Consider the following 25,581-nt stretch of genomic DNA (forward strand, 5'->3'; position numbering starts at 1 on the left):
CATATAAATGTAAGGTCAAACCTAAACACGTTCAAATTGTATGCAATCAGGCAGGCCCTTGCACTACGTAGTTGAAGGTAAATCTAAAGGAAATTGAACAAAAAAAATTGTATAATGTGTAGCCAGCTTTAGAATCCCCCCTATAAGCAAAAGTGTGCTATATGTAAGAGTTAATAAGTGGTTACACCTCTTTAGTATCTTGTGTGTTGTCTATATGGAAGCAATTTAGGACCTGAACACTCATATCTCACATTTGTACCTCATGGTGCAAGTTAGTAATTAAAAGGGCAGGAATGTCTGAAGTTGCGGTATTGTTTTAGGTAAAGTTGTGATGTTGAAGGGCAGTCATTTTCTTGCATACAGCTGACTTCCTTATGACTTGGAGTCTGAAAGCTTACAATCGCTTTCTCCTCTGTCACTTATCAAAACTACAAAATGGGATTCCACATATTTTCACCCATATTTGTTCAATTTCACACCTAATGCAGTACAATTAATGTCTGTGATTTTCAGGACAAGGTTTGTCCTTAGAAGGTTTATCCTAGAAAGAAATAAAAGAAAGAAAATAATAATAATTATAATAATGATGATGCTGAAATGAGCTCAAACATAAAGGCCCTTTGTAATCTGTACAAAGCTGCTGATGTGCATTGTATATCAGAGATGAACATGTGTGTCCTCACGCGTCTGTCTGCAGACTGGAACACTTTGGGTAACTTGAACCATCCCTGAAACTGTTCGTCAGGGTTAAGTCCCAACACAAGTAACCCTCAGTTGACTGGTTGAAATGACTGTGTAGGATGAGCACCCCAGATCCAATCAATTCCCTGCCGCTAGTTATGAACAATACAAATTAAAGGAGGTTCTGGTCCATCAAAACATTTCAACGCCCTTATCCATCAGGACTACCTCCATGAGCTACTGCTTTAGGACTGGATGTACCTCCTGCTAATATTTCACTAAGAAGCTTACATGACCTGGAACGCCTGGATTCAAAGCTTTGGAGGAATGTGCTGGAGTCTACAGCCTGAAACTGATGAAGTTCAAACTTTGAAGAGACCACAGAGAGGTGTCAGATACCGTCACAACTGAAGTCCTATTTTTTCGTCACTGTGGTGTTTTTGCACCTAAATTCCATTGACCAGAGTTCATCCTGTAGACAGGCAATGGGTCCTCTCCCGTCACCCTCCAACATAGTGACAGACCCCAAAAAAATGACCTTTGATGATCTTCTCATCGAGGCTGGGGGGTTCGGACGATTTCAGATTATTGTTTTATTGATTCTTTGTATCCCTCGGCTCATCATTCTGCTCCACTTTCTACAACATGTCTTCATCTCAGTTGTGCCACCCCACCACTGTGCCATCTCTGCCCAGAGGAACCCTGGGAACCTGAGCCAAGAGGACCTACTCTTCATCAACATTCCCCAAGAACAAGATGGGACATTCAGCTCCTGTAAGATGTATTCTCAGCCACAGCCTCACCTGATCCTCAACAAATCCCAGACCATCAATGGATCTGGTGTGCAGAGCTGTGACCAGGGCTGGGAATATGACCTGTCCACCTTCTCCTCCACCACCGTTACTCAGGTAGGATCTTGTTGCCTTTTAATTAAAGTATTAGGGATTTGTCAGTGTAACTGTTTTCGTATTGCCTAGTTAAAAAAAAACTTTCACATAGACATGTTATTTGCACAGATGTAAAGTTTGGCTAAGGTATGATCAACCACATGAAACCCAAGAGCTTACCTGTCCTGAGTAATACAATCACATAGTATAGTTTCTACAATGAACTTCTACAATAAGGCTCCATGCACACTGGCTTAGGAGTTTAGTGTTTTGCCTGTAGAAGCCTTTAATGTTATCCTATGTGTCCATGCACATTGGGTAGTCTAGAGGTATTTTTTAAGCTTAGCGTTTAAAGGCAAAAAAAAAAAAAAAAAACCCTTCTGTTTTGAGTTTTTGAGAGTGTTTTTCTGGCAGTAAAAAACGCTAAATGCTCCTAAATGCTAGAACAGAAAATGCTCAAAATTAGCGTTTTTTTCCTACCAAGAGCACTAGCGTTTTTTTTTTAAGCTAGTTTGCATGGAGCCTAAAGCATTCTGGGTGGTAATGTCACTCTAAGGCAGGCCATACATGTAGCGAATTTCTTTCCTGCAACAATGGGTTCCTCTATTCCCCCATCAAAGCCGTCCCCACTGGAAGAAGACAGTGATTATTGCTAGCATCTATACTAGTCATTAGCGATAATCGCATGCAAAATCTGGCAGGCTGGTTGTACCCAAGTTGATTGATCAATCAACCTGATACATTCAGCCAGCCCATACATGGTTCAAATCTTGGTTCAGCAGGATTCAAACTGTCTGTGGCTGGCCTAATACTAATCATGGATTATTGGGATGCAAACATGACCAGGACACCTAAAAAAGCAATATAATTTTATTGGATTATGAAGGGCGTAAAGAGCTTAGTCTTTCCTTAAAAAAATCCTGAATTGTAGTCTGGTATCCTACATAGCTCTGTATACTGTATATGTAGTCCGAGCCCCCTCCCCAGCCAAAATCACATCTATCCACTAATAGTTTCAATTAAAGACTAAGTTTGCCTTAAACCTTCAATATAGGGCACGTATACCCCCTTCCTGCCCAGGCCAATTTTCAGCTTTCAGCGATGTCACATTTTGAATGACAATTGCGCGGTCATGCAACACTGTACCCAAATGAAATTTTTATCATTTTTTCACACAAATAGAGCTTTATTCTGGTGGTATTTAATCACCTCTGGGTGATTAAACAAAAACAAAAAAAGACCGAAAATTTTGCAAAAAATAAGTTTTTTATAGTTTCTGTCATACAATTTTGTAAATAAGTAATTTTTCTCCTTCACTGATGTGCACTGATGAGGTGGCACTGATGGGGACTGATAGGCTGCACTGATGGGCATTGATGAGGTGGCACTGATGAGGCGGCACTGAAGGGCACTAATGAGGAAGCACTAATATGCCACACTGATAGGTGGCACGGATGGGCACTGATAGGTGGCACGGATGGGCACTACTGATGAGCACTGATGGGTAGAACTGATGGGCACTGAAAGGTAGCACTGACTGGCATCACTGATAGGCACTGATGAGTGGCACTGATGAGCGCAGACTGGCATCACTGTTGGGCACTGCTGGGACTGCACTGATTATCAGGGCACTGATTACCTGTACAAGTCTCACCTGAGAGGAGATGGTGCTGATCAACTCTCCTCGCCTCACACTCTGTTAGTGTGAGGCGAGGAGAGCTGATAAATGGCACTACAATGAACTCGATATAGGAGGTGTCAAATTTGTGATAGAGGCCCAGGTGGCGGCTGACTAGGGTAATCATTTTGGCGTACTGAGAATGATATATATATTCATATATTTATGATCATATATTCATATAAATAAGTATAACCTGCAGGGTCCAGGGAAGGACTGACAACCCGGCTTGGTGTTGTGATTTTAGGTTTGGTAGGGAGCAAATAGCTATATAATGCCCAGGATGTGACACTGACTGCGGGTGCCACTCTGATTGATGTCTGATTGGTGAAGTACCTCCACTTGAGGCCTCCAACCCAACATATTTTAGTAGAACTTGTCAGAACAAGTCTCCTTGCCCTTCAGCCCAATCCTCTCCAGCCAGGATCTAAAATGGGGCTCCACAATAAATGGCTTATTTTTCTTGTGGAACACACAATGACTAAGATACTTTGTATCAGAAAATGAAAAAGGCTGCACATTAATTTTCTACTGGATGAAATACCACCCACCAGAAATATGCAATGTGAGGTTTGTCAGAGGTATTGTATGGGGCTCATTCTGCCACCCAGTCATGTGATGTTTAGGATAACTTTAGGTCTCAGGGTAATAAGCCACTTAATCACATGAAGATGTCTGAACTATGCAGTATTTATGAAATGTATTATTTATGAAAGTGGTGGAAGGGTATTTCAGGGCACTCTTCTTTGCACTGAAAAGATAACTAGAAGATGTTTCCTGTGCAGACTTGCACTGAGACAATGTGCCCAATGACTCCAGAATTATCCATCTTCCAATACAGCTTCTGAGTCATTCACATCATTTAAATTACATTAGTTATGACTTTTGGAGCAGTGTTTTTATCGTATTGGGAAAAAAATTACACAAAATTAGTCTACCCAGCACTATAGACCAGAGGTATTATTTGGGTTCAGGTTAAAAGGTGATGGTCAGAAATAAGGAAATGATGTGGTCCCTGGGGCCACACAGTAACTGGTGTTTTCTATATTGCAGTGGGATCTGGTGTGTAGCCGCAGAGGGTTGGGTAAAGCTGTGGCCACTTTTTTCTTTATTGGAGTGATGGTGGGCGCTGTCATTTTTGGAGACCTATCTGACCGGTAAGTGTGAGTTTAGGCCATGCTGAATGGATAGTAAGTGTAGGAGAGAATGGATGGAGAGTGTAGGCTGGATGGATGGGGAGTGTAGGCTGGAGAGACAGGGAGTGTAGGGTGGATGGATGGTGATTGAAGGGTGGATGGGTTGGGAGTGAGAGGGTGGAGTGATAAAGAATGTAGTGTTAATAGTCGGGAACTGTAGCCTGGATGGATGGGGAGTCTATGGTGGATGGAGATTCAAGGGTTGATGGATAGGGAGTAGAGGGTGGATAGATGGAGACTGAAGGGTGCATGGATGGAGTGTAGAGGGTGGATGGATGAAGATTGAAGGGTGGATGGGTTGGGAGTGAGAGGGTGGAGGGATAAATAATGTAGTGGTAATAGCCAGGAACTGTAGCCTGGATGGATGGGGAGTGTATGGTGGGTGGAGAGTGAAGGGTTGATGGATGGGGAGTAGAGGGTGGATGGATGGAGATTGAGGGGTGGATAGATAGGGAGTATAGGGTTGATGGATGGAGATTAAAGGGTGGATGGATGGGGAGTAGAGAGTGGATGGATGGAGACCTATCTGACCGCTAAGTATGAGTTCAGGCCATGCTGAATGGAAAGCGAGAGTAGAGAGAATGGATGGAGAGTGTAGGCTGGATAGACAGGGAGTTTAGGGTGGATGGATGGTGATTGAAGGGTGGATGGATGAAGATTGACGGGTGGATGGGCTGGGAGTGAGAGGGTGGAGGGATAAAGAATGTAGTGTTAATAGCCGGGAACTGTAGCCTGGATGGATGGGGAGTGTATGGTGGATGGAGATTGAAGGGTTGATGGATGGGAAGTAGAGGGTGGATAGATGGAGATTGAAGGGTGGATGGATGGGGAGTAGAGGGTGGATGGATGGAGACTGAAGGGTGGATGGATAGGGAGTATAGGGTTGATGGATGAAGATTGAAGGGTGGATGGATAGGGATTACAGGGTTGATGGATGGAGATTAAAGGGTGGATGGATAGGGAGTAGAGAGTGGATGGATGGAGACCTATCTGACCGGTAAGTGTGAGTTCAGGCCATGCTGAATGGATAGCAAGTATAGAGAGAATGGATAGAGAGTGTAGGCTGGATGGATGGGAGTGTAGGATGGGTGGATGGTGATTGAAGGGTGGATGGGTTGGGAGTGAGAGGGTGGAGTGATAAAGAATGTAGTGTTAGTAGCCGGGAACTGTATCCTGGTTGGATGGGGAGTGTATGACAGATGGTGATTGAAGGGTTGATGGATGGGGAGTAGAGGGTGGATAGATGGAGATTGAAGGGTGGATGGATGGGGAGTAGAGGTTGGATGGATGAAGAATGTAGTGTGAATAGCCAGGAACTGTAGTTTGAATGGATGGGGAGTGTAGGATAGAGGGATGAGGAGTTTTGGGTAGATGGATAGAGAGTGTAAAGTGAATGGATGGCAAGTGAAGGCTGAATGGATAGGCAGTGTGTAATAGAGGAACAAGGAGTGGAGGGTGGATGGATGAGGAGTGTAGAGTGGAAGAATAATGAGTGTAAGGTGGATGAATGGGGACTATAGAGGGGATGGTTGAAGAATGTAGAATGGGCGGAGGGCGAACAGAGAGCGGATGAGCATTGAAGTTTGGGTGAATACATTGAAAGTGTAAGGTGGATGGATGGGAAAATGAAAATGGCGTAGACAATAAAAATGTGGACAATGATAATATAGACTGTTTGAAAGTAAATTCTCAGATGCCAGGTGGCATTTGATGATTCTGGTAAGAAATTTCAACCTATGATTTATCGTTATGTTTCAGATATGGCCGCAAAATGATGCTCTTGGTCTCCATGCTCCTGGCAATGGTGTTTGGGGGCTTATCTGCTTGTTCCATATCATACCCTATGTTCGCTGTCAGCATGGCCCTCTCTGGATGCACTTTTTCGGGACTCATTCTTAATATAATTTCTTTAGGTAAGTATTCCAGAGCTGGGAGAGTGCCATAGGTGGATATGCGACATGGGGGATGAGGTTTACAAGGAAAATCTGGGGAAGTGAGGAAGATTGAGGGAAGATGCAAGATTTAGGAGAATAACTGGTGGGTCAGGTAGAATTTGGTGGGGTAAAGAAGATTTGGTGGGGACAAGGAGGTTTTGTAGGCCACGGGGTCAGTGGGATTTATTGAGGATTTGGTGGGATTCTGTTGGGTCAGAGGAAATTTGGTGAGTCGGTTTTGTAGGGTAATGGGAAATTTGGTGGGGTCAGGGAAAATTTGGTGGGCTCAGTGTGACCTGATGAAGAATGGAGTATTTGGTGGAAGGCTTGTTATCTGATGGTCAATTCCTGTTTCCCTCAGGTGTGGAGTGGGTGGACATGCGTCATCGCACAGATGCTGCAATAATTACTGGCGTCTGCTGGTCTATCGGGGGCTGTGTCCTGGCACTGATAGCGTATCTGGTGAGAGACTGGCGCTGGCTGTTGGTGGCCATCACTGCCCCTTTTGTCCCGGCCGTTATCACCATCTGGTAAGATGACAGGAAATAATATTTTGACAATATATGCTCTCTCCTTACTCATCCCCTCCAGTTCTGAATCCTTAGATCTCCCTGAGAACACTGCCAGCAACTGTCCTGACTGTGCATTGTACAATGCCCTGCAAATGTAGTACATCACCTTGGTGCAAGGTTCTGCCACCTCTTCACTGCATGTCACCTCCCCAGTGTGCGATGCTCTGCAAGTGTGGTACATTTCCACTGTGTCACAACTCCACTGGGTGCAATTCTCCACAGGTGTAGAATATCTTCACAGTGCGATGCTCTGCAGTTGTCTCCAATATCACTCCTTGCCAGGGTGTAACATTCTGCATAGTCTGCTGCAATCCAATGTGTGCCTCTCTGTGGCATACACAGGTGATTTTAATATCAGAATATGAAAATCCCTCAGAGACAATCTGTCATGCTCTCTGGCAGGATATTGTTGGGTGCTTATTAAGAGATTAGTCATACAGTCTGAGCTTTCCCACGTGGTGCAATATGCTGCAGTGCTTTGTGTGATCCATAGTGATAAAAATTCCAATGTGGTGGTGCAATGCTCTTCTATGTTTTTTTTTTTTTTTCTAGGTGGGTTCCTGAATCTGCACGCTGGCTGCTGACAAAGGGTCGCACTAAGGAGGCTGAAGCTCTGCTGATGCAATGTGCTGCAGCAAATGGTTGCAGTTTGGATGCATTCAAGAAAAACAGTGAGGTGAGATGCTCTGCAGTTCCCTGAATTAAACATGAGCAAAACTGGCAGTTTTTTGAAATTTTGCAAATAGGGGAAATGCATTAAAGTCAATAGAGAAAGAGAAATTATGGAGGTTATGTACAGTTGTGCTCATAAGTTTACATACCCTGGCAGAATTTATGATTTCTTGGCCATTTTTCAGAGAATATGAATGATAACACGAAAACATTTCTTTCACTCATGGTTAGTGTTTGGCTGAAGCCATTTATTATCAGTGAACTGCGTTTACTCTTTTAAAGTGGTGTCCCACCCTAAAAAAAAAAAAGTCATGATTGTGCCTAAAAAAAAATTTGGATATTTTTTTTTTTTTTACTTGCCTCTAAATGCCTGTTGCTAGGGGGTCCCTCGTAGTCTGCCTCTTCCAGTGCCTGGGCTGGTGACATCACTTCCCCCTCGGCACAGGAAGGGCTCAGCTCTGCCTCCTCCCTCCTGTCAATCATCTGGGACCATTACAGGTCCCAGGTGACTGAGCCGCCAATCTCGGCACACGGCGCCGCTAGCGCATGCGCAGTGGGTGCCAGGCTGTGAAGCCACAGCCCGGCGCCCACAGTTGCAATGCCGGCGCCGCTGAACGGAGGGAGAGACGAGCAGGGCTTCGATCCCCCGCATCGCTGGACCCTGGGACAGGTAAGTGTCCAATTAAAAGTCAGCAGCTGCAGTATTTTAGCTGCTGACTTTTAATTTTTTTTTTTTTTTGACTGGCCCTCCTCTTTAAATCATAATCACAACAGAAACCAGCAAAATGACCCTGATCAAAAGTTTACATACCCCAGTTCTTAATACTGTGTATTGCCCCCTTTAACATCAATGACAGCTTGAAGTCTTTTGTGGTATTTGTGGATGAGGCTTTTTATCTTCTCAGATGGTAAAGCTGCCCATTCCTCTTGGCAAAAAGCCTCCAGTTCCTGTAAATTCTTGGGCTATCTTGTATGAAAATGCATGTTTGAGATCTCCCCAGAGTGGCTCAATGATATTGAGGTCAGGAGACCGAGATGGCCACTCCAGAAACTTCACTTTATTCTGCTGTAGCCAATAACAGGTCGACTTGGCCTTGTGTTTTGGATCATTGTCATGTTGGAATGTCCAAGTACATCCCATGTGCAGCTTCTGGCTGATGAATGCATATGTTCCTCCAGTATTTTTTGATAACATACTGCATTCATCTTGCCATCAATTTTGACCAAATTTCCTGTGCCTTTGTAGCTCACACATCCCCAAAACGTCAGCGATCCACCTCCGTGTTTCACAGTAGGAATGGTGGACCTTTCATCAGAGGCCTTGTTGACTCCTCTCCAAATGTAGTGTTTGTGGTTGTGGCCAAAAAAGCTACATTTTGGTCTCATCACTCTAAATGACTTTTTTGCCAGAAAGGGTTGAGGTTTGTCTCTGTGCTATTGTAAGTGGGATACTTTGTGGCATTTGCATAGTAATGGCTTTCTTCTGGCGACTCAACCATGCAGCCCATCTTTCTTCAAGTGCCCCCTTATTGTGCATCTTGAAACAGCCACACCACATGTTTTCAGATAGTCCTGTATTTCACCTGAAGTTACTTGTGGGGTTTTTCTTTGCATCCCAAACAATTTTCCTGGCAGTTGTGGCTTAAATTTTAGTTGGTCTACCTGACCGTGGTTTGGTTTCAACAGAACCCCCCATTTTCCACTTCTTGATTAGAGTTTGAACACTGATGATTGGCATTCTCGATTCCTTGGATATCTTTTTATATCCCTTTCCTGTTTTATACAGTCCAACTACCTTTTCCCGCAGATCCATTGACAATTCTTTTGCTTTCCCCCTGACTCAGAATCCAGAAACGTCAGTGCAGCACTGGATGAAAGATGCAAGGGTCTGTCAGGAGTCCAGAAACTCATTGACCTTTTATACACACACACTAATTACAAGCAAACAGATCACAGGTGAGGATGGTTACCTTTAATAGCCATTCAAACCCCATTTTGTCAACTTGTATGAATGTTATCAGGCCAAAATCACCAGGGTATGTAAACTTTTGATCAGGGTCATTTGGGTAGTTTGAAAATATGAAACAATTCCCCCTTGTCAATGGAGAAGCAGGTGATTTGATGCGGGTTATAAGTTAGTTTAAAGGCATAGTTCGCCTTTACCAAATAACTCCCTATGCAGGTAAGGGCTGTCTGTAGATAAAACCAAGCTGCACAGCTTTGACCAAAGTTGGATAATGTCCTTGCTATAGGTGACAAAATTTGACAAAGATAGAATGGGATTTTTCAGGAGCCATTTAAGTCCACCAAAAAGGTTAGTATTAAAGCGTATATATATTTTTATATACAAAAGCTAAAATCCATAAACATATAGATAATATACATATAAACAATTGGACAATTTTGTCCAATTTGGCAATATAGCACAGTATTAGTTATAAAGGCACAGGGTAGGAGGGGTTATGGGTCCCCATACTCCCCACTGAGCTTAACCCTGGCTACAGGTGTGCCGCTCCAAGACAGCGGCAGCAGGTGTTCAGGCACCTGCTGCCGCCGTCTTAGAGCTGCACACCTGTAGCCATGGTCAAGCTCAGTGGTGAGAATGGGGACCCATAACCCCTCCTACCCTGTGCCCTTATAATTAATACTGTGCCATATTGCCAAATATATACTCTTTCATCCTAGGCACATCCACCCCTGAAGAGCGAGCTGGATCTCGCGAAACGCGTCGGGTAGTATGATGCCTGTGTACTATGACTGCTATTACATCAATGTATCAATATTCCTTGTTTATGTATCTTTTTTAAATTGGCAACTGTTGGTGTTATCTATGCATGTAAACAATTTTACTTGAATAAACCATATACTGTATTTACTACTGTTTTGTTTACTGACGGAAACGGTACCCACTTCATTTAAAGTCCCGGGGCGAACCCTTCGTTTTATTATAACCTGTCTAACAGTTCATGTTAAAAACAAGGGGCTTATTTTGCATAGATTTGCAAATACATGCGTAAGCTGCAGAGGCCGCGACAAGGCGCCCCATTTTTATAAGCAGTACTAACTCTATAAATTTTGAGAGCCTCCATTTTAGGAGCACATATATAATAATGGATAGATAGAGGGCAGGTAAGCCTTGAGAGAGCCCACTCCTGCTTAACCACTTGCCGACCAGCCGTCTAGGATATACTGCGGCAGAATGGCATGGCTGGGCGAAACAACGTTATGTAACGTCGCTTTGCCCTGTGTCCACTAGGGGCAGCGTGCGCTCGCCTGCCGCTCGCCCCCGGAGCCGATGCGAGTGCCCGGCGGGCGCGATGACCGCCGGGCTCCCGCGATCGCACATGACACACCGAGAATCAGGATTTGTGTGTGTAAACACACAGATCCCGGTTCTCTGAGGGGAGAAGAGACTGATCGTCTGTTCATACAAAGTATGAACAGCGATCTGTCATCTCCCCTACACAGTCCCCTCCCCCCTTCAGTTAGAACACAGAGAGGGAACACAGTTAACCCCTTGCTTGCCCCCTAGTGTTTAACCCCTTCCCTGCCAGTGACATTTATACAGTAATCGGTGCATTTTTATAGCACTGATCGCTGTATAAATGCCAATGGTCCCAAAATAGTGTCAAAAGTGTCCGATGTGTCCGTCATAATATCGCAGTCCCACTAAAAATCACAGATCGGCAACATAATAATAAAAATGCCATAAATCTATCCCCTATTTTGTAGACGCTATAACTGCGCAAACCAATCAATATATGTTTATTGCGATTTTTATTACCAAAAATATGTAGAAGAATACATATCGGCCTAAACTGAGGAAAAAATTAGCTTTTTTTTTTAAAAAAAAAAATGGGGACATTTATTATAGCAAAAAGTACAAAATATTGTGTTTTTTTCAAAATTGTCGCTCTTTTTTTTGTTTATAGCGCAAAAAATAAAACCGCAGAGATGATCAAATACCACCAAAAGAAAGCTCTATTTGTGGGAAAAAAAGGACTTCAATTGTGTTTGGGTGCAACGTTGCACGACCGCGCAATTGTCAGTTAAAGCGACGCAGTGCTGAATCGCAAAAAATGGCCCGGTCAATCAGCAGCCAAATCTTCCGGGGCTGAAGTGGTTAAAGCGAACGTGAGGAGCGACTCCCTGAGAAGTAACGTTGTACCCAAATAAAATTTATGTCATTTTTTTCCCCACAAATAGAGCTTTCTTTTGGTGGTATTTGATCACCTCTGTGTATTTTATTTTTTGTGCTATAAACTAAAGAAGACTGACAATCTTGGAAAAAAAAAACAATATTTTTTACTTTCTGGTATAAAACATATCCAAAAAAAAAAATGTAAAAAAATCTAAAATTTTCATAAATTTAGGCCAATATGTATTTTGCTACATGTTTTTGGTAAAAAAAAATTCCCAATAAGCGTATATTGATTAGTTTATGTGAACGTTATAACATCCACAAACTATGGGATATATTTATGGAATTTTTTTTTTATACTAGTAATGGCGGTGATCAGCGACTTATAGCGGGGGTGCAATATTGCAGTGGGCAATCAGACACTAACTGACGCTTTTGACACTTTTCAGGAACCAGTGACATTAATACAGTGATCACTGAACTAATGACACTGGCTAGGAAGGGGTTAAACCATACCTCCCAACTTTTTGAAATGGGAATGATGGACACCTATCAGCAAAAGTATGCAGGCACAGGACACACCCCTTGCCACGCCCCCTTAAAGGAGAATTGTACAAAAAAACAAGATTGGTTAAACCCACAAGTGCTTTTTTTTACCACTACTATTCCTTTATATTGGCTTTTGGAATTTACAAATGCAGCAATTTAGAAATCGGATGAAAGGTTTAGCACTGAGAAACACTTTTTAATAGATAAAAAGTGCATTATATATACATCTATATAGATCAGACCAACATGAGGGACAAATGAGGTAGAGTGAGAGACAGAGGGACAGTCCCTTGAAATCAGGGACAGTTGGGAGCTATGGCTAAACATCAGGGCCAATCAGGGGTTTAAAAGTGTGCCCAACCAGTGTTTACTATGTGTGTTGTTTTCACTAGGGGAAAAGATGGATTCTAGTGCTTGCTTTGCAGGAACACAGAGTCCATCCCTTTCCCCCCTCTGTCAGAACGGCGATCTGCCTTGTTTAGATAGGCAAATCCCTGTTCTGTGTTGCTTACTGATGATCGATGGGTGCTGGAGGACATTGAGTGCCCGGTACCCACAGATCCGCTTTACAGCAGAAGCGGCCTGCCGATGGGGCGCATGTGCGTCCCCTTCAGGCGGAAGTGCAGGATCAGGTATATATACGTGATCCTGCACAGAGCTGCCACCCTGTAGTAGTAAAACTGCAATAGGGTGGTCAGCAAGCGGGGTATGTGTGTCAAATACTCATAAGGTGTTTGGGGAGTATTTTCAACGCATGTTTAAAGCGCATTATACGCTCGCCAAACGCACCAAACAACGCACATTAATACTATAGGTGCGTTTGCTCAGCTTTAGTATTTTGAGCAAGTGTGCAAAAGGCCTAAGTGCCACAATAGCTCCAGGCAAAGCTACTTTTAGGGAAGTTTGAGTTTGATAATTAAATATAGAAAAAAAATCAAGCAAATAATCTTATGAATGTGGATTATTCTTTCATTGTATCTATGTAAGTCTAGAAGTCAGCCAACCTGCTTAAAAAAAAATGTACTCCCCGCGAGTCTGATATCTGATCTCAGCATTTGTCAAGCATTGATGCTCCAGAGGAAAAGCTCTACATTAACCACTTGCCTACCGGGCACTTTTACCCCCTTCCTGCCCAGGCCAATTTTCAGCTTTCAGCACTGACGCACTTTGAATGACAATTGCGCGGTCATGCAACACTGCACCCAAAATAAATTTTTATCATTTTTTTACACAAATAGAGCTTTTTTTTGGTGGTATTTAATCACCACTGGGTTTTAATTTTTTTGCTAAACAAACGAAAAAAAAGACCGAAATTTTTGAAAAAAAAAAGTTTTTCACGGTTTGTTTTAAAATTTTGCAAACAGGTATTTTTTCTCCTTTATTGATGTGTGCTGATGAGGCTGCACTGATGGGCATTAATAGGCTGCACCGATAGGCTGCACTGATGGGCACTGATAGGTGGCACTGATAGGTGGCACTGATGGGTGGCACTGATGGGCACTGGTAGGTAACACTGATAGGCAGCACTGATAATGAGGCACTGATGGGCACTAATAGGCTGCACCGATAGGCTGCACTGATGGGCACTAATAAGGCGACACTGATGAGGTGGCACTGGTGGGCACTGATAGGGGCACTGATAGGTGGCACTGATGGGTGGCACTAATAGGTAGCACTGATGGGTGGCACTGATAGGTAACACTGATAGGCAGCACTGATAATGAGGCACTGATTGGCAGCGCTGATAGGCAGCACTGATTGGCACTCATAGGTGGCACTGTTGCGCACTGGTAGGTGGCACTGGTTGCCACTGGCAAGTGGCAATGGTGGGCACAGATGAGGTGGCGGTGGCTCTCTGTGTGAGGGACCGATGTCCCTCTGACAGTAGCCCGTGATCGGGTTGATTACAGGCTCTGTTTACATCAAGTTATCAGCTGTCATTGGCTGACAGCTGATCACATGGTAAGGGGCTTCGGGATCGGCCCCTTACTGTGATCTATGATCAGCTGCGTCTCCTTGACTCGCTGATCACAGAGCGCGCCCCGCTCGAGTACGGGAGGACGAACATGGGCGTCCTCCCGGCAATTAAGGCCCACGCTGTAGCCGTCCTTTGACTATAGCGCGAAAAGAGCTGAGGCTGACAATCAGCTGGAGATCCCCCCCGTCACCATTTATCTCATGGTGTCAGAAAACCTTGTCAGAAGTGACTCATGTTGATAGCAGCAGAACATAGCAGGGGACAGAAATGACACTTAGTGCTCTGGGTCGAGACAAACACACACTATAGAGGGATATGCTTTGTTCATATTTCATGTCTGAGATTTACAACCACTTAAAAAAAAGGAAGAAGCTTGTATAAAAAGTGATGTCACATGGTTTAGGGCAAGCGCTGCGATAATAACTCACATTCACCAATTATATCCTGTTCTGTACATTTAATGGGCCCCAGTGGAACTGACAGAATGGACTTAGGACTCTCATCCAGTTATTGGCATACAGGGGTCTCCTAACTTTCTAAACAAAGGGCCAGTTTACAGACTTTAGGGGGGCGGACTGTGCCCAGTGGGAATAAACAATGCCCCATCATTGGTGTCAGTGGGAGGAATTATGCCACATCATTGGTGTCAATGGGCAGAATAGTGAACCATCACTGAAGTCAGTGGGAGGAATTATGCCCCATATTTGGTGTCAGTGGGCAGAATAGTGCCCCATCTTTGGTGTCAGTGGAAGGACTAGTGCCCCATTGTTGGCGTCAGTGGCAGGAATTATGCCCCATCGTTGGTGTCAGTGGCAAGAATAATGCCTCTAGGGCCAGATAAAGGCAAGCAAAGGGCCACATTCGGCCCCCAAGCCGCAGTTTGGAGACCACTGTTGGCATATATTGCATAGAACCAACCAAAGGAATATAAGATTTGTCGATTGTGGAATCACATTAACAGGTGTGTTAATTTAAAAAGAAATGCTAATTGGAGGAGAGTTCTGTCTCTAGTCTGTTTGGTCCCTTTATACAGCTGTATCCAGAAGTCCAGGGTCAGAGGCATCACTTAGCTCTGCTGGTCATAGACTTATGTGCCTGGAATGAGGAGTTCACGGGGTTGGCTTGGCACTCATTTGCACAATATTCTAAGCCAGGTTGGGGGCATGACCATGACTGTGATCCTGGTGAAGGGGAGTTATTAAAGACACCAAAGTTGTGTGCCTACAGAACCTGTAGGCAGATATCCAACCCCACGTAGATAGTACCTCATTGGGGGTTCATGGTGGCCAGCCACACATCTTTTGCGGTTTGTTAGCTAATAATGGTGCGATATACCAACCATGTTATTTTTCTTGGGCAGAGTATCCAAGCACTGGCAGAAAATGGAACTTCATCTCAGACCTATTCTTACCTCGACCTGTTCCGAACGCCACGTCTGCGGAGGATCTCTGTGTGCTGCGGGCTGGTGTGGTAAGGAGACCCAACCACTGAATCTATCATTCATTATACATGAGAGGCCATATTGTGCCAGCGTGTGCCAGGGACCCCTGAGGAATTGGTGCTGCCAATCACATACCACTGCGTGTCTTCTAGTATATCACTAACCCTTAAGACCAAAATATTGCTCGTATCGAAGAAATGTACTATATATGCTGTTTTTCCCAGATAAACACTTTAATCACAAACTGTGACCCAGAATGACGCTTGGAGCGCTGCTCTAAGCAAGAGGAAGAGTACAATCCCATTGGTCCTCAGAAATTAGGTGCTGCCGTTCAAGCTCACCCATCCAGTGAACGCTGTAAGCTCCTTGAGGGCGGGGACTGACATGAACTCACCCATCCACCCGCTGACTGGCAGTCAGAAGAGGTCAGGCCAATCACTGATCTTTAATATGAATTATTATGGGTATTTATATAGCACCATCAATTTACGCAATGCTTTACATACTGTACCTTCACCTCAGTCCCTGCCCTCAAGGAGCTTGCAATCTAAGGTCTCTATCTTACATACACACACTTGGGTTAATTAAAGCTGACCATTGATGGATCGAAATGGGTCCCGTTCAGCAGGAACCAGACAAATTTTCCATCCATGTATGGGCACCTTGGTTGTTCACAAGTCGATCTATCGATTGTGTACAACCAGCCTGTTGTACAATACATTGTGGTGTCCCGGCAGTGATGGCTCCCCACTGTCACAACACAATAGCATTGTGGGAGGGACTGTGCTGATGGGGGAATTAAGCAGTTTTCTTCTCTTCCACCTGTAATGGAAGAAAAGAAAATTACATAATCTATGGCCTGCCTTAGACAGAAGCCAATTAACCTACCAGCATACCTTTGGAGTGTGAGAAGAAAGCAGAGTACCTGGAAGAAATCCAGGCAAGCACTGCACAGGGAGAACATGCAAGCAGGTAATGTTCTGACCAGGACCTTAGTGCTGAGAGGTGGAAGTCCTAACCACCAAGCCACTATCCTGGCACAATGGCCTCAGTATGTGCCTCTAGCACATATTCTGCGCCAGCTATTCTGGTGCCTATTTGGTACATCTCTGGTGCATGGCTCAAAGCAGGTTGGTCATCTCACGGAACTCTCGTCTCTTGTCAACAGGTTTGGCGTGGCATTTTCCTATTACGGCATCATTCTGAATGTCTCTGGTTTGGGATTTGACATCTATCTCACCCATTTGCTCTACTCCTTGGTGGAATTTCCTGGCAAGTTGGGTGTCTATTTCCTCATGAACCATCTGGGCCGCCGCTGGTCACTGTTCCTCACCATGTTCATGACCGGAGTTTGCATCGGAGTGTCTGCTGGGATGCCTCCATGTAAGTAGCACTGGGGAGCACAATTTTCCAGTATGGGAGATGTGCAAAGGACGAGCATTAGTCATCTCATTCATATATTGGTTCTTTTTCTATACTGTATGTATGGATTCTGCACAGCGCTGCCTCCCTTGTCCTGTATGCTGGGTATAATTCTCAGACAGTATATATTCTTATTCTGTATGGATTCTGCATAGTACCACTTATCTTGTCTTGTACGCTGGGTGTAGTTCTCAATATCTGTACAGTACCACATCTTGTCCATTGTGCGGTCTCCTGTGAATGTCCAGTATGGTTCTAATTTGCCCCAGATGATGGGATAGTATAATTCCAATCTCTGGCCCTCATGGTCTCCATGTAATGGGGCAGTACAGGTTTGATTTGCCCCAAGTGATTGGTAAGGGTCCAAAGTCTGGAACACCTGGTCTCCATGTGATGAGTAGGCATCGTTTCGTTTTAATTCGTTATTTAATTAATTTAGTTTAGTTAGATTCATTAAATTCGTTTTTCAAATCAGTTTCGTTTTCGACCGAATTAAAAAATCAGTCGAATTCGAAAATATTTCAACCGGATTCGATATTATTTCAACCGCATTCGAAAATATTTCAACAGCATTCGAAATTATTTCAACTGTATTAGAAATTATTTCAATCGTATTCGATAATATTTCAATCGCATTCGAAAATATTTCTACCGAATTTGATAATATTTCAACCGCATTCGAAATTATTTCAACTGTATTCAAAATTATTTCAATCGGATTCGATAATATTTTAATCGCATTCGAAAATATTTCTATTTTTGAATTTGATAATATTCAGATAATATTCAGATAATATTCCTCTTCAGCAAACCAGAAGAACGCTGCATGGTTTCGGGTCACCATGGCAGTAAAAGCTGTGAGAGGGATTGAGCGCACCCCAGACTGCATCCGTCATTGGTGAATAAAAATGATTACATTCTCTCGCTCTCTCTCTCTGTGTCTCCCAGAGGCGTATCTAGTGAAAATGGCTCCTATGGCAAGCACTGAAACTGTGCCCCTGTCAAAAAAAAAAGCTAATAAAACTACAAGTCTTTAACCACTTCAGCCCCGGAAGAATTTACCCCCTCCTGACCAGAGCACTTTTTGCGATTCGGCACTGCATCGCTTTAACTGACAATTGCGCGGTTGTGCGACGTGGCTCCCAAACAAAATTGAAGTCCTTTTTTTCTCATAAATAGAGCTTTCTTTTGGTGGTATTTGATTACCTCTGCGTTTTTAATTTTTTGCGCTATAAACAAAATAAGAGCGACAGTTTAGGCCGATACGTATTCTTCTACATATTTTTGGTAAAAAAAAAAAATCGCAATAAGCGTTTATTGATTGCTTTGCGCAAAAGTTATAGCGTTTACAAAAAAAAATAATAATAATTATATATATATTATTATTTATTCTATTCTGTTCTATTGTTACTCTATTCTATTCTATTTTTTTCTATTCAAATTTGAGTTAATTCTATATGAATTTCAAATTTCAGAAGATGGCTATATATATAAATATTACATATATATATATATGTGTGTATATTCATATAGAATAAATTCAAATTTAAATAGAAAAGATTAGAATAGTAAAGAATAAAATAGAATAACAATAGATATATATTTATATTATATAGATAGATATAATATAAATAACAATAGATATATATTTATATATATAACCATCTTTTGAAATTCGAAATTCATATAGAATGAATTAAAATTAGAATAGAAAAGATTAGAATAGAAAAACAATAGAATATATATATTATATTTTATTCTATTCTGTTCTATTGTTTTTCTAGTCTATTTTCTTTTCTATTCGAATTCGAATTCATTCTATATGAAATTCGAATCTCGGAAAATGGTTATATATATATATATATATATATATATAACCATCTTTTGAAATGCGAAATTCATATAGAATAAGTTTCAAATTCGAATAGAAAAGATTAGAATAGAAAAACAATAGAATAGAAAAGAATCTAATATATATATTATATTTATTATATATATATATATATATATATATATATATATATATATATATATATATATATATATATATATATATATATATATATATATATATATATATATATATGTATTATTATATTTTATATATATATAATTTTTTTCCTGAACTGTTCTATTGTTTTTCTATGATATTCTTTTCTATTATTTTCTAATCTATTCTAATCTTTTATATTCAAATTCGATTTCATTCTATATGAAATTCGAATTTCAGAAAATGGTTATATATATATATATATATATATATATATATATATATATATATATATATATATATATATATATATATATATATATATATATATATATATATATATATATATATATATATATATATTTATTTTTTTTTTTTTTTTTTCTGATCTGATCTATTTTTTTTTATATTATTCAATTTCATTCTATATGAAATTCGAATTTCGGAAAATGGTTATTTATATATATATATATATATAACCATTTTCCGAAATTCGAATTTTATATAGAATGAATTTGAATTCGAATAGAAAAGATTAGACTAGAAATAGGAAATAGACTAGAAAAACAATAGAACAGAATTGAGTAAAATATAATGTGTATATATATATTATATTTTATTTTATTCTGTTCTATTTTTTTTTTCTATTCTAATCTTTTCTATTCGAATTTGAATTCATTCTATCTATCTATAAGATATTTATTCATATATAACTATCTATTGAAATTCGAAATTCATATAGAATGAATTCAAATTCGAATAGAAAAGATTAGAATAGAAATACAATAGAACAGAAAATAATCTAATATATATATATATATATATAATATTTTATTCTATTCTGTTCTATTGTTTTTCTAGTCTATTTTCTTTTCTATTCGAATTCATTCTATATGAAATTCGAATTTCGGAAAATGGTTATATATATATATATATATATATAAAAATATTTATATATATAACCATGTTTTGAAATTCGAAATTCATATAGAATGAATTCGAATAGAAAAGAAAATAGACTAGAAAAACAATAGAATAGAATAAAATATTATATATATATTACATTATTTTCTGTTCTATTGTTTTTCTATTCTAATCTTTTCTATTCGAATTTGAATTCATTCTATATGAATTTCGAATTTCAAAAGATGGTTATATATATATATATATATATATATATATATATATATATATATATATATATATATATATATATATATATATATATATATATATAATTTTTTTTCCTGATCTGTTCTATTGTTTTTCTATGATATTCTTTTCTATTATTTTCTAATCTATTCTAATCTTTTATATTCAAATTCGATTTCATTCTATATGAAATTCGAATTTCAGAAAATGGTTTTATATATATATATATATATATATATATATATATATATATATATATATATATATATATATATATATATATATATATATATTAGATATTTATTTATATATAACCATCTATTGAAATTCAAAATTCATATAGAATGAATTCAAATTCGAATAGAAAAGATTAGAATAGAAAAAAAAAGAAATAGAACAGAATAGAATAAAATATAATATATATATATATATATACACATTATATTTTACTCAATTCTGTTCTATTGTTTTTCTAGTCTATTTCCTATTTCTAGTCTAATCTTTTCTATTCAAATTCGAATTCATTCTATATGAAATTCGAATTTCGGAAAATGGTTTTTATATATATATATATATATATATATATATATATATATATATATATATATATATAAATTCATATAGAATGAATTCAAATTCGAATAGAAAAGATTAGAATAGAAAAACAATAGAACAGAAAATAATCTAATATATATATTATATTTTATTCTATTCTGTTCTATTGTTTTTCTAGTCTTTTCTATTCGAATTCATTCTATAGGAAATTCGAATTTCGGAAAATGGTCATATATATATATATATATATATATATATATATATATATATATATATATATATATATATATAAACCATTTTCCGAAATTCGAATTTCATATAGAATTAATTCGAATATATATATATATATATATATATATATATATATATATATATATATATATATATATATATAAATATAAATTGTTATTTTCCAATCTATTTTCGAATTCGAATTTATACTATTCGAATTTCAGAAGATGGTCATATTCTGTTGTATTTTAATAAATTCTATTAAATTCTATTCTATTCTTTACAATTCTTTTATGTTTATTCTATTGTTTTATTATTTTATATTCTATTTTATTGTATTCTTTTTTAGAAATCAATTTATATTTTTTCTAATTCGATTCGAATTTGTTTTCGAATCGAAAATATATTTCGAATTTGGTTTAGAATTCGATTCGAATTCGATTCGAATTTCGTCCGTGGGTTTTCGATTCGAAACATTTCGGATTCGTTTAAATTCGTTAGTATTGTAATTCGGTATTTTGGATGCATCCGAATGTCCGAATAATGAAAATTTCGTCCGAATTTCGATTCGGAACTAAACGAAATGCACATGTCTAGTGATGAGTCAATACAGGTCCGGGCTCAGGGCCTTCTAGTCTCCAAGTGATGGGTAAGTACAGGCCTGATCTCTGGCCCTCCTAGTCTCCATGCAATGGGCATGGTATAGTATAATTATTTTTTACATCTCAGGATCTTACAGTATTTTCTCCTCAGCTCTGGGCCCATTCCGCACTGCAGTGGCCATCATTGGAAAAGGATTTTCTGAAGCCGCATTTACAGGCCTCATCCTGTACACTGCCGAGCTCTTCCCCACTGTGACCAGGTATGGCATAGATCATTGGAGGTCCCACAGTTATGATGGGCCCCATGGAGTTGACGTGTCCTTTTCTCTCTCCCCCAGGCAGAATGGCATTGGATACACTTCCTTCGTAGGACGAATTGGGGCCTCTGTGGCTCCTTTGATATTCCTGCTGGATGACATCTGGCACCTTCTTCCTCAGACTATCTTCTGTGTAACTGCTGTGACTTGTAGCTTTGTGGCCTGTCTGCTGCCAGAGACAATAAACGTGCCTTTACCAGAGACCATCGCCGATGTGGAATGTAAAAGGTAGGCAGGCGGTTAGCTGTGTGGAACCTCATTGAGTTTCGAGGCCCCCAGGTTACCCATCAGCCCCACAGGGGGCTTATAGCTGAGCAAAGGGTGGCAACTGTAAGCTTCCCTGTGCCCAGTTTTCCCAGGATATTTCACATGATCTACTGAAAAGGGCCATGACAGATCCTATTGCCCCTTCATTGTGAAAAGGGTTTTGGGGTGGACTTGGTAAGGTTTGTTTTCCAAGTTTTGTGCCGAAAGGAAGGACTGAGTGTTGGCTTTGAAGATGAAGCCTGAGGAGAGTGATGGGGCACTCTTTTTGAGGAGGTAGAAGCCCCTGAGAAAGGGAGTCTTGGAATCTTCTGTTGTGGAAGGCACTTTTACTCCTGCGACATCTTTCATAAATTTGTCAAGTGCCTCATCAAGGAGATGTCCTCCATCAAAGGACATACATGTGAGGCATTGTTTTCTATCAGCTTCAGCTGACCAGGCTTTCAGCCATTAGATTTTGTGCATATAGATAGAAATTAGTACCATTCTGGAGATCTGCATCATGACTAGGAAATTAACACAAAAGAGTAATGCCCCGTACACACGGTCGGATTTTCCGATGGAAAATGTCCGATCGGAGCGTGTTGTCGGAGATTCCGACCGTGTGTGGGCTCCATCGGACATTTTCCATCGAATTTTCCGACACACAAAGTTGGAGAGCAGGAGATAAAATTTTCCGACAACAAAATCCGTTGTCGGAAATTCCGATCGTGTGTACACAAATCCGACGGACAAAGTGCCACGCATGCTCAGAATAAATAAAGAGATGAAAGCTATTGGCCACTGCCCCGTTTATAGTCCCGACGTACGTGTTTTACGTCACCGCGTTTAGAACGATCGGATTTTCCGACAACTTTGTGTGACCGTGTGTATACAAGACAAGTTTGAGCCAACATCCGTCGGAAAAAATCCTAGGATTTTGTTGTCGGAATGTCCGAACAAAGTCCGACCGTGTGTACGGGGCATTAGGCAGAGGGCTGTGTCTACAAGTGCTCCTTCAAGGTGCGATCCTGGAAGACAGGATCCTCCTGGTTGTTCATTGCCCTAGTCCAATTAGCTGCGGTCTCGCAAACAGAAATTGCAGCAATAGCCGGTTGCAGAGCAGGGTCTGCAAGGTTAAAAAAAAGACTTTAAAAGTGTTTCAAATGTGCAATACTGTAGAATCCTTAAATTAAGGAACGTCTTCTACTAGTACAGTAAGATGTTTGTTTAAGACTGGGTCTGCTTCTGGAACAGACCACTTTATAGTTAACTCTTTTTCCACTGAATAGAATTTGTCATTAATTCTTGGAGGGGTGAAAATCTTTTCAGGGTTATTCCATAGCTTCCAACTGTCCCTGATTTCGAGGGACTGTCCCTGATTTGGAGCAATGTCCCTCTGTCCCTCATTCCTCCCCATTTGTCCCTCATTTTGGTCTGATCTATATAGATGTATATAAAATGCACTTTTTATCTATCAAAAAATGTTTCCCAGTGCTAAACCTTTCATCTGAATTTTAAATTCCTGCATTTGTAAATTCCAAAAGCTAGTATAAAGGAATAGTAGCGGTAAAAAAAGCATTTGTGGGTTTAATCAATCTTGTTTTTTTTTTGTAAAATTCTCCTTTAAGGGGGCGTGGCAGGGGTGTGTCCTATGCCTGCATACTTTTTCTGATAGGTGTCCCTCATTCCCATCTCAAAAAGTTGGGAGGTATGTTATTCCAATCATCAAAGATTGCCCATTCAATTTTTTCATGGATGGGGAATGTCTTTTTTGATTAAGCAGGTATCTTAGTTCCCAAAGAGGCATGGCAAGACAGGGAAGAGTCGAATATGACAATGCCAGGGCACAGCAAAAGTGAGCATATCTACAAAGGAACGCATATTGTGTGAAGACATAGAAAAAGCCTCCTCTAAATACTGCCTCTGGATTCTCTTCATTCCTCTCAATGTCCTCTAATGAGGCTTTTAGTAGAACCATTTCACTTTCTGACTCTGGCAGAGACAGCAGGGGTGGAGAAGGAGCTTGGTGCTTTTGTGCTCTGGCCAGCGATTATTATTTTTATACAGGATTTCAGTAGCGGTGCGTCCATTTAGGGCACACGGGCACCGCCCCCTCTCTACAGCCACCCCCTCTATGTACAATGGATAAATTCAGGAATCTATCCATGGCCGCCGCCACCCCCTTTACAGGCGTCCCACCCCTTTTAAGACGCCGGGCGCTTGAATTACAACAGCGGGTTTTTTTTTTAAGCACCTGATTAGAGCTATAGGCTCTAATAGGCTACAAAAAAGGTGGACTCGGAGTGCAGAGCATTGCAAACAAATGAATATTTGCTTTTCTAACACTGAACCGTGTCTCCGCCAATCAGGTAGCGCGGGTCTGATACCCGTCACCTGATTGGCTGAAAGGACAGGTGCTGCTATTGGATGCCTAGCAGGAAGACGAGACACACGGAGAACACAGCTCGCTGCTGCCTGACCCGCCGCCAAGATGGGGTAAGTGCCGGTCAGACAGCGGGCGGGCAGGGGTCACAGTGGCTGTATTTGATGGGGCATAATGGCAGCATTTGATGGGCATGTTGGCGGCATTTGATGGGCACAGATGGCAGCATTTGATGGGCACAGTGGCGGCATTTCATGGGCACAATGGCGGCATTTCATGGGCACACTGGCGGCATTTCATGGGCACAATGGCTGCCTTTGATGGGCACAGTGGCTGCATTTGATAGGCACAGTGGCTGCATTTGATGGGCACAGTGGCAGTGTTTGATGGCACAGTGGCTGCATTTGATGGGCACAGTGGCTGTGTTTGATGGCACAGTGGCTGTGTTTGATGGCCACAGTGGCTGTGTTTGATGGCATAGTGGCTGCATTTGATGGGCACAGTGGCTGCATTTGATAGGCACAGTGGCTGCGTTTGATGGCACAGTGTCTGCGTTTGATGGCACAGTGGCTGCATTTGATGGGCACAGTGGCTGTGTTTGATGGCACAGTGGCTGCAATTGATGGGCACAGTGGCTGCATTTGATGGGCACAGTGAGGCTGCAATTGATGTTTTTTTTCAGTTTGTTTGCACCCCCCAAACATTTTGAGCACCTGCCGCCACTGCAGGATTTATATAGCACCAACCGTTTGCGCAGCACTTTACAATATAAAGGGAGACAGTACAGTTGCAATACAATAAAATACAAGAGGGTTAAGAGGGCCCTGCTCATAAGAGCTTACAATCTAATAGGTTGGGGAAAGTGGTACATAAGGTTTTAACTGTGGGGGATGAGCTGATAGAAGTGATAAAAGTTCAGTTAGTTAGAGGTGTGATAGGCTTCCCCGAAGAGAT

The 25,581-nt window shown here is 40.8% G+C and overlaps 1 protein-coding gene across 1 annotated transcript in view; it reads left to right on the forward strand.

Annotated features, from left to right (window-relative positions):
• The first annotated feature begins 963 nt into the window (after positions 1-963).
• The window catches only part of LOC141141014 (solute carrier family 22 member 7-like), a 31,846-nt gene continuing 7,228 nt past the window's right edge, over positions 964-25,581 (forward strand). The window contains exons 1-9 of the mRNA XM_073628663.1: positions 964-1,589; positions 4,300-4,403; positions 6,201-6,355; positions 6,738-6,906; positions 7,501-7,624; positions 15,649-15,758; positions 16,898-17,112; positions 21,833-21,941; positions 22,020-22,226. Coding sequence (XP_073484764.1) covers positions 1,167-1,589; positions 4,300-4,403; positions 6,201-6,355; positions 6,738-6,906; positions 7,501-7,624; positions 15,649-15,758; positions 16,898-17,112; positions 21,833-21,941; positions 22,020-22,226 — 1,616 coding nt within the window. The 5' untranslated portion in view covers positions 964-1,166. The remainder of the gene's footprint in view (positions 1,590-4,299; positions 4,404-6,200; positions 6,356-6,737; positions 6,907-7,500; positions 7,625-15,648; positions 15,759-16,897; positions 17,113-21,832; positions 21,942-22,019; positions 22,227-25,581) is intronic.

The sequence above is a fragment of the Aquarana catesbeiana genome, linkage group LG04, assembly GCF_042186555.1.
Source record: "Aquarana catesbeiana isolate 2022-GZ linkage group LG04, ASM4218655v1, whole genome shotgun sequence".
In the NCBI taxonomy this organism is placed as follows: domain Eukaryota; kingdom Metazoa; phylum Chordata; class Amphibia; order Anura; family Ranidae; genus Aquarana; species Aquarana catesbeiana.